Below are 15251 nucleotides of genomic sequence, written 5' to 3'. Positions count from 1 at the left end.
CATATTACATGAAGAACACTCATAGTTAGGAGAATTCTCCATCTAACTCTCTTTCATCTAATGTCTACATGGGTGCACACTCCACACTCATAAAATAAATGATCACTCACTTTCACTTTATATACTAGTTGATGAAATATGCTCTCATACAAATGAATATTCTAACCTAATAAATCACTCATCATTGTAGAACATTTCTTGCTCTAACAATCTCCCCCTAAATGTAATGCCCGCAGATCCGGGCTAGTCAAATTAGAGGCAATAAGTGTCGAAAACAACGTTTCAACAAAAGATTATTTAGAATAAATAATCTTAACCAAGTTATAGTATATGTTACAAGGTTTCCGTACATATAAAGACCGCCGAAATCCGAGTTAAACGAAGAAGTTATGACCCGTTGATGGGATAAAATAATATTAATATAACTCAAATCACTGTTATTTCTAATACTAAACATAGTATAGAGTAAGCATGGTCGGTCCACAGAGATACTGGACTTCTTATCTTGCCATATTTTTACACATAATACAAGTAATATTGAATTGGGGGTTTGTGTTTGAACTTGAATTAAACTTCATAAATAAGAAAGATTGAAAACAAACGCAGTAAAAGAAGTACATTTCCGATTCTGAATCTTATATATGTATTATGTTGAAAGATATAATATGATTATAACTCATGTTCAATCTAGGTTGGTAAGTTGGATATTAATAAACTCTAATATCCAAATTGACAAAAAGTATTTTATTCAAAACAAGCTCTTCAAATAAAACTTCATTTAATTGATTCAATCCAAATAAGCTCTTGCATTAAATCATTAAATGACATTAGGTTCTTGCACTAATTACCAACAATGTTTAACATTCCTCCTAAGCTTGGGAATATAAACATTTAATCTTTGATTGCACTAATTTTGATCTAATTACAACCACGTAAGTGAGTGTTACTAACATCAAATCATAAAACATATACGAATTTCATGATTTGATTAACTAGATTGACTAGAACCCTAGTTCATTGATCAAGTGAAAAAGAGAACTAATCAAACACATGATTAAGATCAAATCAAAGATTACTAGATGTTAAATACAAGTCAAATTCAAGTTACAACCTAACAACACATACTTAAGAATTCAGATTCGGAAATGATAATAAAATCAACCACACATATCTAGGTTGAACTACAAATCAAATAAGTTTAAACTCCAAATTGACTTACAAAAAGAAATTAAAGTGTTTTCCAAGTGTTAATCTACTTGCAAAAGCTCTGAAAATCATCTACTCTCTTCCCAAAATTCCACCTAACTCCCATAAAAACTGATTGTCTGAATTATAAGAAGACAAAACCACTTTAAAACTGCCGAGACGTTTACACGGCCCGTGTAAATTAAAGGGTGCCATTTACACGGCCGTGTAAACAAGAAAAGTAGAATGCTTAATTCTTCCAGGTCTTCGAAGTAGAATGCCCTTACATATACGTTTACACGGCCCGTGTAAATTATAGGTATACGTTTACACGGCCGTGTAAACTCCTGTGAAGCCAAATTCTTCATTTCTTCATTCTCTCTCTTCAAAGCTCCAAAACTTCTACAACTTTGTCTCCAACTCTTGATAACTTCCTCCATCAAGATCCAACCTTCAAAAGTCCCTGAAATATCCTAAAAGCATGTGAATGGAATTGCATCATGAAAAATCCCAAAAATATGCAAAATGCATGAGTTTAAACCTAAATGTAATGCACTTTTATGAACTAAAACTACAAAATGAATGCATGAAATGCACCTAACACCCGTCAAAGTTTTTCGGTAATACCGGGAAGAGTAAATAGTGAAATTATGGTAGAGCAAGATTTAGCTTGAGCGATCTAAACGAAAGTCGTAGAATATGTTAAACTAAGACCGTCAATAAAAAGAACGCCCAAATCTGACTTCGTATGGAGAAGTTGTGATTTTGCGAAGTTTCGGATTAGCAGTGTACAGCCTGAAATTCAAATATTAGATCGAGCGGTTTTTAACCGACACAACTTAAACGATAATCGAAGATCTCGTTAAGAGTAGCATAACGAGAAAAAGATGGGAAAAAACGGAAATCGGATGAAGAAGTTATGAGAATTTAACGGACCAATCCTGTCTCGGCATGTTAATAATATAACTTTTAAAATAGAGCCAAAATTAGCTGATGAAGTCTAAACGAAAGTTGTAGAGTATGTTCCCACCTTCGCGTGGATATAAAGAACGTCAAAAACGGAGCTCATATGCGAAAGTTATGATTTTTAGAATTCGGAAAGTAAAATTGCAAAGTTTGTTGCTAAATCGATGACGTGGCTGCATCTGGGCCGTTGTTTGTTGACCAAGGCTTCGCTTCGGATCGTGACACATCGCCCTCACAGAAAGCTCCGCGTCCAAAGAAGTTACGCCCCGCGTAGCTCCGATCTGATCCATCCGACGGTGCGAGACAGCTGGCTTCGGCTGGCAACCTTATCCGAGGTGTACGCCCAGCATAACCGAGGCTGCTGGCACCTATAAAATGGGTCTGAACTCCTCCGAATCTCTCACACCTTTCTCATATCTCTCTCTCTCTAAACTTTCTCTCTTTAAAGGATTTAACCCTCCCCTAAGCCTAGGTGATCCCCTAGCACCCTAAGGAAGCCCCGAGGCTCCCGGAGTCTCGAGAAAAAGTGTCTTTCGGTTTTGAAACGCTGCTCCAAATAAAGCCCGATTTTCTTTAAAATCCGCTGTAAGTGAGCTACGCTTACGTAAATTTTAATATAGCTTTCAAATAATTATTGTAATGTTATTAGGTCCGTAAAATAATTATTTGGGCTATTATTATGAGTTATATTGAGTGTTATTTAACGCTTATATAATAATAATAATAATAATAATAATAATAATAGTCAGACTATTAGTTTGCCGCGGTTATCGTTAAACTAAACCCTAGTGGTATTAATACTAGGTTTTATCGAAGGAAAAATTGTTTTGAGAGTATCGAAGCGTTGTCTGAGTGCTGAGTCACCACCTTTCAAGTGAGTGCATAGTCCCTTTCATCTTACACATAGATATGAAGTATTTTAATATAAATTGCGTGCTATGTGTGCATTTTGTCTGAATACTTGCTGTCTATGTTGGGTGAAAGATTTTTATACATGTTTTAAATGATTTAAATTATATATGTATTTTATATCTACAAAATGTGTTGGGTAAAACATGGTTAGATGAAATAGTTGTTGTGTGATAACACGATGAAAGACATCAATGTTGACAGTGATCCAACCATCTAGTGGAGTATAGATGATGACCCTGGACGATACTAGATAGTCCAGTGGAATGCTAGCAAGCTCGTAACCTGTAGGTGTTTTTGAACTAGGTGCTCATTAGGTATTTTTGAACTGAGTGTGTTCACTAGGTATTTTGAACTGAGTGTGTTCACTAGGTATCTTTGAACTGAGTGTGTTCACTAGGTATTTTGAACTAAGTGTGTTCACTAGTTACTTTTGAACTAAGTGTTTACCATATGTACTCACCAGGTTTCCCAACTTGACCCACTCAGTTTATTTAAATCACAGGTGTCGATATGAAGTCACATTACACTGAGAGATTAAAGAGATGCAAATCATTAGTGTAAATAAATGTAAGTTCTGTTTATGTTTATGTTTCTGTATTGATAATGACATCCCAAACGTTTTAAAATGAATAAAATACGTTTCTTCGAAAATGTTTTGATAACGTATTTATCATGTTTTTCTGGGGACAAATTATGCAACATTTTTATGAAAAGAAGTACTCTGATTTTTATAAAGCATAAACAAAAATCGGTCTTTTATGGCCGTGAAAATGGGGATGTCACACTAAATGCTTGGAGATGACGAGGGTAAAAAGCAGTGATAAAAGACAGAACATCCGACGGACAAATTTTGGTGCTGAAGTATCCCGAAAAATCTAAAGTTATCTTGATCTTAGAATTTGGTCATGGAATCTCTAGCATTAAAGAACATACAGAGGAACCAAATCTGAATAAAAATATGAATTCCTAATCTTTGAAACTGACCAGTCCCCAAAAACCAATCACGTTTACAGTCTCCCCCTCAACTATTGAACCAAAGAGTTCAATATCAAATTGCACAACGACTTCAACATTTCGAACTCGAGTCATAATGCAAAAAAATATCGAAAGAATAACATACTAAAAATGCGAAGCATCCCAAAGTGAAGTCTGAACAATAAATAATATGAATCTGAAGAAAGGTCTAGCAATGCCAAAATTGTAACACCGTAAATTTCAAGACAAAATTTTCATTTAAAATAATCATTTTACTCTTAGAAACACTTGTTTAAAATCTTATTCATAGTCGATTTACAAAACATAACTCCATTTTCACTTGCATAGAAAACCAAGATCCTCAAAAATATGACTCTTTCTCTGGTGTGTACAATCAAGCCGGTGTCGTCCCGTGATACTGAAAGAAACCTGTAAAACATCAAACAAAACACTGTAAGCACGAAGCTTAGTGAGTTCCCCAAAATACCACACATAACACATATTAGCCACTCGAGGCTATAACTCTGTGGGTCCGTGCACCCAAACTCTGTGAACCCTCAGGTTCTAACTCTGGGAACCTTCCGGTTCCAACTCTATAAACATGCACAACATAAATCACATAGAAATAATGCAGTACAACACATCACGTACATATAGCATACAAATACTCTAATCACATAACTCTGGTTACCTACTCAAGGTAAAGTATAGTGAGAAGACTCACCTGGCAAGCAGAAAGCAGATATCCCCACACTTGAATCTCGAACTCGCCACCGCCTAACACGTAAGGCAAATACTCTCATGAATATAACTCTCGAGGCTAGAATAAATCCTCTCATAACACCCTCTTATGGGTAAAAGACTATTTTACCTCTCTCTTGGCCCAAAGGCCACATCGCTGTCCAAACCCTAAAACTCAACGGCCAACCCTTGGTCGAAATCAAAGTCCTCAGTCTAGGTCAACCCTTGACTGACTCTACTCGCCGAGTCAACCCTGTGACTCGTCGAGCTCCCATAATCAGAACTTCCCCATATCGCGACTCAACTCGTCGAGTCACCACGAGACTCGCCGAGTCCCACAACTCTGAGTCCACTCACACCCAACTCACCGAGTCATTCCTTGACTCACCGATTCTCGACTCAACCAGGAAATATTTGGGACTCTTCGTCAAGACTCGTCGAGTCCAAGAACAGACTCGCCGAGTCTACGACTATCTTCAACCTACTCGCCGAGTTGTTCATACAACTCGCCGAGTTCCAGGCCATCTTCATCCAACTCGTCGAGTCCACCCATGTGACTCGCCGAGTACCGCAGGTCTGAATACATTCCGAAGCATTCCAGGCCATGCAACTGCTCCAAGACATAGATCTAGCCTCCTACCACTCATCCATCACGTAAAGTGGCAAACTTTACGTGAATCCAAAGAGATCTAAGTCGTTTGCACATTGGGGCTAGGGTTTGGGACATGCAAGCTTCACTAAACACTCCAACACAGGGACTTTCATGCTCTCTGATTCTTCTCCCTTCCAGATCTGAGGTAGCAACCTCAGATCTAACCTCTAGACTTCCCATTTCATCCATAGACAATTTCTTACAAACCCCAAAATGAAGAAACAACATAATCAACAGGTCAAAAACGAGATACTACCTCTAAGTGATGCCCCAACTGCAATGCAATTCGAATCCAAGCAAAGCCCCTTGCTCCAAGCCTTCAATCTTCCCAAAATTCCTTCAACCATTACTTCTCCAAGCTCCAATCCACTCAAAAATGGTGCTTCTCCGCGATTTAGGGTTTTCTGGGGCTCAAGGGGTGATAAAGAGGCTGGGAGGAAGACATAATGATCATTATATAAGGCTCAACCCCGAGAATTAGGGTTTTCTCCACTCAGCGCCTACTCGCCGAGTCCAATACACTGACTCGCCGAGTCGGCCACTTAACACGGGACCAAGTCGCGACTCTACTCGCCGAGTCCACACATGGACTCGCCGAGTCGCTCTTTCCCAATTTACTCTTTTAGCCCTTCAACTCTACTCTTGATATTTCGGGATGTTACAAAAATTTTGATCGGAATATCAAAAATCAATGCCACATGGCATCGCCAAAAGAATATTCGTTTCCAAAGTATCGCAAATCCAAACTCAAGCAATCATAATATCTTATCCGGATGCTAACACAAATGAGACATCCCAAAAGATAGATTCGGAATATAAATAGTCAATAATCCGAAGAACATTTAGTAATGCCAAAATTTTGATCTATAAAGATCAAAAATCAATGTGACATCACATTACTAAATCAATCTCTGTCTTCAAATGTCTCTAAAATCCAAACTCCAATAATAACATCATAATGGATGCTAGGGGTGAAATTAAAACTGGAAAACCAGAACCGGAACCGGAACCGTTAGAACCGGAATATATAGAACTGGTTCCTATTCTGGGTCTAAAATTGGTTTTATCCGGGTTCCAGGTAATCCGGGTTTGGGTCCATCGAGTCCGGATAAACCGGGTATAAGAACCGGAATCGGTGTTAGGAACCGGAACCACTTTTAGGGATCAAAGCCGGTTAATGTGAAACATTTAAAACTTGTATATCTCATTTTTTTAAAGTTGGATTTACATACGGTTTTTTTCCAATGTGTAGTCTAGAGTTTGTACATGATTTTAGACTATAAATTTATTATTTTTGATTTAATATTCATTGATTTACAGCCCCAAAGTCAAGATATTAAAGCTAGAAGTTTGTACTTTTTCAGTTTTTTGTATTATGTGAAAGTTTTAAAACGTGTATATCTTATTCGATTGAAGTCGGATTGACATGTGATTTTTTCCAACTTTTAGCTTAGAGTTTTTACATGATTTTAGACTATAATTTTTCATTTTTGGTTTAATATTCAATGAATTACAATCCCCCGAAGTCAAGATATCAAAGCTGAAAATTTTCGACGTTTCATCTATTTGTTTTTATACTTTGTATTATGTGGAAACATTAACACACACATATATCATTCGTTTAAAGTCAGATTGACATGCGGTTTCTTCGGAGTGTAGTTTAGAGTTTTTCCAAAAGTTTAGACTATAATTTTGTCAATTATAGTTTCATATTCAATAACTTACAGTCCCCCGAAGTCAGGATATCAATATGAAAATTTTCAAAGTTTAACTCACTAAGTAGTAAGTAATTGCCAAAAAATTCCAGTTTTTTCGGGTTTTTCGATTCTAAACCCACTTTATCCGGTACCCACTTTGATGTTCCCGGATTTTTCGGTTCTAGACCCACTTTACCCGGTATCGTACCCGGAACCGAACCGGAATCGGTTCCTATATACCGGTTCTGTTTCTAGTTCTACAAAATTCCGTTAACCGGTTTCGAGTTTTTCGGGTCCGGATCCGGGTCCATTCTGTCCGGATTTGGACCCACTTTCATCCCAAGGTAAGAGTTTCATGACTACTAATTGTAGAGTTTCATGACTACTAATTGTAGATGAGTTTTAGCTGATCTTTACGTTTGGATTAGTCATCATGGCAAATAGTTTAGCCTAAACCAGAATACTTAGTGTTGTCTTTGTCTATTTCTTTTTCCATGATGTATTTTATTTTCAAACACTTTACTAGTTTTAATAATAATTTCTAATCGTTCCAAAAACAATTATTTCCATAAACCCTTAAAACATTGAAACTAAAATAATGGAAAAGTAATTTTGGAAAATAAATAAAATACTAAAATAAAGAGGGCTAAAATAATAAATTTCACCAACCCTTTTTCCCTCCTCAAATTTACCTCAGATCCACTCCTCATTAAAAGAAGCAAAACGCCTTTCAAAAGCATCTCTCTTTCTTCCATGAACGTTTTCCTGCAACAACTCTAGTACCCTCCTCCTCCTTTCATGGCGGTTCTTACGCCTACACCTTCTGAAACCCACAAGGTACAACCCACAAAGCGTAGAAGACAACATCACCCACAAAACCCTAAACTCAAACACCAACACTCATCATCATCATCACCACCATCATCATCATCATCATCATGGGACCAAATCAAGAACCTGTTGAAGTGCAAACAGATGGATGTTTCCGGGTCGGATCAGAAGATCCAACAAGACGCATCAAGGAGCACCAATGGATACTCGAAGTTGAGTTCCTGTGGCTCCATATGCAGTTTCAAGGATGTTGCTAATGGGAATACGAGGGTTGTTCATAGGGCGGATAACTCGCCGGAAAGTAGCAGCGTTGGTCAGGAATCCGGCTTACTCCGAAGGAAGAAACACCTTAGTAATGGTGCTTCTTCTTCTTCGTCTACTAGGTCTGTAACTGGTTCAGTTAGATCCAATGGTCAAGGTGGTTACACGTCATCTTCCAGAGGCATGCAATTGAGGAAACTTTCTGGGTGCTATGAATGCCATGCCATTGTTGATCCTGCAAGGTCACTCTCACTTCTTTCTTCTTTCAACTTTCATTTTTGTTTCTTTCGCGACATTAATTTGTTATTTTCAAAATTTCGTTATATAATATATATTTCTCCCAAAAATACCAACACTAAAAGACAAATCAGAATAGGTTAATGTTTTGTAAAATATTTTCTATAGATCCGTAGCTCATTCGTTCTAGAAATACAGAAACTAAACAAGTTTGTGTGCTTATTATTATTATTTTTTTAAAATGTTAACTTAATGAACTTAATTTGATAATTAAAATGATGGATGGTGTTTAACATTGAAGTTGCAAATTGGCCCTATTTACTTAAAATGTCATACTTTTAATACAGTATAAATAACTTTGACATTTGTTTTGACCATGCAGACAAGCAATTCCAAGAAGTACAATTTGTGTATGTTCAGAATGTGGAGAAGTCTTCCCAAAAATGGAAAGCTTGGAGCATCATCAAGCTATTAAGCATGCCGGTATAAATTTTATCATCATATAAAATTTTAGTTAACAAAATTAAAAAAAAAAGAAAAAAAATAGTGTCGTTCTGAATAATGAGTTTTCTGTAATATTAGTACTAATTATGTGTCAACACTTCATTAAAACCGAGTGTACATGTGAGGTTTAGTGACACATACGTATCTACAATATCATATGTATATTTTTTAGTTTTTACTCTAAGGATAACAACGTTTATATTTTTTATTGTGTTTATCTGAAGATGATGAATGACTGACCAAAAAGCTAAAATCAAGTGACTTTTATGTCTTTACCATAGACAAGTGTGTGCCTTTGTTCCCATGGGGTAATCATGTAACCACATTCCTTTTGGGACCATTTATATTAATATTAGATTTGCCTTCATACCAAAGAAAATACAATATATGTCGATTGAAATGTCAATATCATGTAAAAAAAGTTGAGATTTTTGCATGTGCAATGTATTTATAAGGTTGATTTGTTTGTTCATGAGTAATTCTCAAACCATTTATTGTTTTATGTAATATAAAGTCTTGGATGTTGAAAATTTTCCAAAAAAAAAATAATAATTAGGTCTTAGGTCCATATTCTACAACAATCCTAGGGTGTTAAACGTATTTATGAATTGTATAAGGACAATTAATGTAAATTATTTTTGTTTGGTTTGATTTTTATAGTATCGGAGCTCGGACTCGAAGATTCGGGTCGAAATATTGTGGAGATAATATTCAAGTCCAGCTGGCAAAATAAGGACCATCCGATCTTCACAATCGAACGGATCTTAAAAGTCAACAATACTCGTCGGACTATCCAACGTTTCGAGGACTGCCGTGACACTATCAAGATCCGAGCAACCGCCACCGCCACCGCCTCCCGCTGTGCTGCCGACGGAAACGAGCTCCTCCGCTTCCACTGCACCACACTCGCCTGCTCTCTAGGCTCCCACGGCTCCTCCAGCCTCTGCGGCTCCGTCCCCGGCTGCGGCGTCTGCACGATCATCCGCCACGGTTTCCAAAACCCAAAGTCCGGCGAAGCTGGAAAGAAAGGGGTGTGCACCACCGCGAGTAGTGGTAAGGCGCATGACTCTCTTGGGGTTGGGGCGCGTGGGCTGAGGGCGATGCTGGTTTGTCGAGTGATTGCCGGGAAAGTGAAGCGCGTGGTGGGGAACGCGCCGCCGGAGGAAGATGGAGCGTATGATTCGATGGCCGGGTATCCCGGGTCATACTCGAATATTGAGGAGCTGTACGTTTGTAATCCGAGGGCCATACTACCCTGTTTCGTGGTTATTTACAAGGCAATGGAAAGTTGATGTCATCTTTTTTTTTTTTTTTTTAATTAATGTGGGCTTAAGATTTTTTTAATTTCTAATTTTGGATTAATGGGAAGCTAAAATTATGGTGACATTATTATAATCTTCCACTTTGTATATAAAATTAATTCAGTTCGTACTTCGTACATTTTTTTTATTTGTATCCCTAGCAATCAAATTGATCATTGTTCATGGGGACTAGCGATTTTGTATAAATCATGTATAAAAATTGAGTAAAATGTGTCAGAATTTCGGGCTAAAAGGAAAAGAAAAGGCCCTTTTATTTGTCATTTTTGATTTATAGTGTAAGTGGTAGTTGCTTTTTGCAAATACAGAAATCCTGTAACTTATTTAGATTGGTCGGATATTTTGATGTTAAAAGGGTATATTATATGTGACATTCCATTCTTTTTATTATGATGCAAACTATCTTATATTAACTTATTAGATATGGTCGACAGTTAAAAGAAAGGTATCATTAGGTTATGTTTAGTAACAACCTTTTTGAGATTGATTTTATGTTTTTAATAAATAGCTCAAACAGAAAAGGAATATATATATATATATATATATATATATATATATATATATATATATATATATATATATATATATATATATATATATATATATATATATATATATACACACACATTTGGAGGAAAAAATACACGAATCTAAGTGTTTTGGTGTTTGTATGTGTTTTTTGGTGCTTTTGTGTTTATGACCGGAAACTCGCCAAAGTAATTGATCGGAGTTTTGTTAGAAATCGGCTAAACTCACAACAACCGGTCTTAAGAATTGACTGTGTACAAGATAACAAGTTTAATGGATAAATTTGGAAAAAAAAAAAAAGTGATTAAATATATACAAAAGATAAACTATCTTATCATTTTTAAGTATTTTTTTTCCGTTCTATCATGAGTATCATCGTATGAAATGTTATAAAATATTAATTATATGTAGTGAAACCCATTTTAATTTATAGAATCTTTAAGAATGTAATTTTTTAAAAATATTTCAAGATTATAATTAAATTATAGTTTTATTTTTTAAATTTATTAAAAGCATTTCATTGTAAACTATAAAAGACTCCACCCATTTTTCGTCGACTTCGTCACTGTCTCACTGATTATATTTTTTCATTAAAAGTTAATTTATAAAAATATAAAAAGTTACAAAAGTTATCAAATGCCTTTAAAAAAAGAATATAAAGAAACCATATCGTTACTCATTCAAGACAAAAACATTGCATGGGTTTTGGGTTTTATGATTACCAAGATCATTTTGAATGTAATGAAAGTTCGAGCTAATAAATGAAGCACATTAGTTCATACTTTAATATCATTGAATTTCTAAGTGCCAACACATGTTAAAGCACCTCCATCTTGATATAAGCATCAACAAAGATTCTCTTAATTTAAGAAAAAAAAAAATCAAAGAACTTTCAGTCCATACAAAAAAAATGTTTTAATTGTACATGTTAAACATATATACATAAATATTGTAAGATTGTATTTTGTATTCAGAGTATCCACCAAATTAGTGGACAATGCATTATTTTGTATATGATAAAGCTAGGTTTTATCTTTTTAGATAGACAAAATTTCACAATTGGTCTGTGTGGTTTACTATTTTGAGCGCTTCCTAGCAAAAAGTCGCAACTAGTCCCTAAGGTTTGTAAAATTATGTGAATGGTCCTTCTATCGTTAAATCTAACTTTTCAGCTGTTAGATTTTAATAGAAAAGACTATTTTACCCTTGTAACAATATTGTAATACACTACAAACCTCAAGGACCATTCGTGTAATTTTATAAATTTAAAATTTTATGTATATATGTAAATTATAAATTTCGCATTATATATATATATATATATATATATATATATATATATATATATATATATATATATATATATACATAATTTCAACAATTTGATAATTTTTTTTTTATCTTTTTGACATTTTGTTTTCTATTTTTATTTTATAGTTTTAGTTATTTATGGTTTTCTATTATATTTTTATACATTTTAAATAAAGTAAATAAACTTAAATTCGATAAACCATATCGAAATTATTTTTCCTTTAATTTTTCTTATTTGCAAATTGAAGCGTTAATGTTTTTTTATTTTTATTTTATACCGTTACTTTTCATGTTTTTTCATGCTCTGTAGTTAATATCTTTAACAACTTTATATTTGCATTTATCATTATCATTATTTAACATTTTGTTTTCTATTTTTGTTATAATTTTAATTATTTATTATTCTTCTATTGTTTTTATTTACGTTGATTCAAGTAACGAAAATAGAAAAACAAAAAACAAAAACTCAAACACCAAATTCTAATATAATCTAATATATTAATACATTTTATATTTTCATATTTTTTTAGTTTTTTCGTATTTATTTTAATTTTTTAGTATTATTTTTTTTAACTTTTTTCATATTATTTTTTAATCATTTCCTATTTTTATTTTTTAATTATTTCATTTTTTATTTTTTTTTCGGTTTTTCATTTTATTTTTCATCAACTTCATAACTTTTTTTTTGACATTTTCCAAAAAGCGTATAATGCATGAATATATTAGAGTATTTTACAATTTTGGTGTTTGAGTTTTTTTTGGTTTTTTATAATTTTGGTTATTTATGGTTTTTGTAATTTTTTTCATTTTGATTCACGTAAATAAAATAGCTATATTTACAAATATAAATAAAGAAAATAAATATAACTTTTTTATTTACACAAATCAAAATAAAAAAAATTACGAAAATCATAAATAACCAAAATTAATAAAAAATGTGAAAAACAACAAAAAATATGAAAAGTGTAAAATGTATTAATATATTAGAGTATTTTACAACTTTAGGGTTTGATTTTTTTTCTATTTTTCATTACTTGAATCTAAATAAATTAAAACAATAGAAGAATAATAAATAACTAAGTATATATAAAAAACAACAAAAGGTGAAATAATGATAATGATAAATGCAAACATAAAGTTGCTAACGATATTAACTATATAACATCAAAGTAAAAAAATAAATAAATAAACCGTAACAACAAAAATTTTTAAAAAAAATAAATAAAAAATAAAAAAATAACATTAACGTTTCATTTCATAAGTAAGAAAAAAAAGATTTTGATATGGTTTATCTAACTTAAGTTTATTTATTTGAATCAATATAAATAAAAACATTAAAAAATCATAAATAACTAAAATTATAAAATAAAAATAGAAAATAAAATGTCAAAAAGATAAAAAAAATTATCAAGTTGTTGAATATATATATATATATATATATATATATATATATATATATATATATATTATTTATAATTTATATATACATAAAATTTCAAATTTATAAAACTACATGAATGGTCCTTGAGGTTTGTAGTGTATTGCAATATTGGTACGAGGGTAAAATAGTCTTTTCTATTAATATCTAACAACTGAAAAGTTAGATTTAACGGCATGAGTATTTTTTATGTAATTTTACAAACCACAAGGACAGGTCGCGTGACTTTTTGCTAGGAAGTCATCAAAGTGCGATATTTTGTAAACCACAGGGACCAATTGTGAAATTTTGGTTTTAGATATGTTTTTTTTTTTCAGTTTTATTATATATGTTGATATGTGTAATTATATATGTATACACACACCCCTAATCTCTGTGATGTGTCTAATGTGTGGGGCTTTGAGCTGAAAATTCCAGTGACTATTTAAAATAATTTGGAGAGTTATAGGGAATGGGATTACATAAATGTGTTGTTTCTTTTCGAAGTTTAGTTTTTTTATTTATTTATAAACTCGTGGTTATTCTGTCCGATTGATGGAAGACAGGAAAATCTGGAAAGTAAAATTGCTGAAAATCGATGACTCAAAGAAACTTTATCTTAAACAAAAGTCGTGTATTAAGTGGGACGTAGAATATTTTTATGAAAAAAAAAAAAAAAAAAAAAAAAAGGTCTATAGACAATATGTGGCAACTTGATCCAACGGTGATAAAGAAAATTGGAAATTCTTCTCTAAAAAATCCGATAATCTCATGTCATTCGAGACCGAAGTTTATAAATAACGGATTAAAATTTCCCATTTGGATATGAAGCACTTGAATTGGAGTTCTGCCTTGAAGAAATTAAAGATATGGTGTTGTGCGGGTGAAAAGATGTCTGGGCCGGATGAATTTACACTTTCTTACTAGTTATATTTTTTAATATAATCATTTCCGCTGTTGAAAAACATATTTTACATAAGGTTTCTAGTTTTTGTTTGATAATATAAACAGAAATGTATTTAAGATGAAATAATAAATGTAACACAAAACTTGAGTTTTACTAGGTTTGGAAATTCAGCCATATTATAGTCAAATAATTAGCTAATCTTATGATTTTATAATTGCTGTTAAACAATGGTAATTGTAATGTGATTTTCATAAAACATAAGATAGATAGAACTTGGGAGAAATGAATTGTTAAAATTTGTTATTGGGTCAAATAATGGAAAAAGCAGTCCGGTTTATGATTTAAGTTGGCCCATCTTCTGTTTAAATCGTAAAGCCCCAACGAATTCAGAAAAGGCATAAACAGCCTTTTTCCCTTTCATTTGCAAATTGGAAGTGTCGGGCTAGTTTTAATACTTCAAAAAGGGAGAAGTAAACAAGCATTGAATATTTTTATTTTTAAGAAATTAGAGAAGTATTGTGGGTTCAAGCTTAATTAGGACGATGTTTTTAAAAATAATAATAATAATAACAATAATAATAAGTCAAGTTTTAATTTATTTATTGCGTTTTATAAATCAAAGTTTAATCAAGCTTTTAGTGATGCATTATGGCTTAATATAAGGAAAGATGTTGGGTTTAGCTCATGTTTGTGTTAATTTCATGAATATTTGGCAATTGTCATGATACAAATAGTTGAGATTTTAAACACGGGAAGTGATTCGTATATAATAATTTTTTACCGTACACAACAATTTATGCTAACGTGA

General features: G+C 32.9%; 1 protein-coding gene across 1 annotated transcript; it reads left to right on the top strand.

The window, feature by feature from the left end:
- The first annotated feature begins 7817 nt into the window (after nucleotides 1-7817).
- Nucleotides 7818-10409, top strand: LOC145012722 (uncharacterized). The gene is made up of 3 exons (XM_078971512.1): nucleotides 7818-8462; nucleotides 8840-8940; nucleotides 9622-10409. The coding sequence occupies exons 1-3, from the start codon at nucleotides 7927-7929 to the stop codon at nucleotides 10251-10253; spliced, it is 1269 nt and encodes a 422-aa protein (XP_078827638.1). The 5' UTR covers nucleotides 7818-7926; the 3' UTR covers nucleotides 10254-10409.
- The last annotated feature ends 4842 nt before the right edge of the window (nucleotides 10410-15251 follow it).

This window comes from Lactuca saligna, chromosome 8 (genome assembly GCF_052625555.1).
Source record: "Lactuca saligna cultivar CGN05327 chromosome 8, ASM5262555v1, whole genome shotgun sequence".
In the NCBI taxonomy this organism is placed as follows: Eukaryota; Viridiplantae; Streptophyta; class Magnoliopsida; order Asterales; family Asteraceae; genus Lactuca; species Lactuca saligna.
The sequence above is the reverse complement of the archived record's forward strand: the minus strand, read 5'-3'. Positions and strand labels throughout refer to the sequence as shown.

Coding starts and splice junctions, on each gene's coding strand:
- LOC145012722 (XM_078971512.1), top strand. CDS start 7,927: ATGGCGGTTCTTACGCCTACACCTTCTGAAACCCACAAGGTACAACCC. Junction 8,463..8,839: donor GCCATTGTTGATCCTGCAAG/GTCACTCTCACT, acceptor TTGACCATGCAG/ACAAGCAATTCCAAGAAGTA. Junction 8,941..9,621: donor TCAAGCTATTAAGCATGCCG/GTATAAATTTTA, acceptor TGATTTTTATAG/TATCGGAGCTCGGACTCGAA.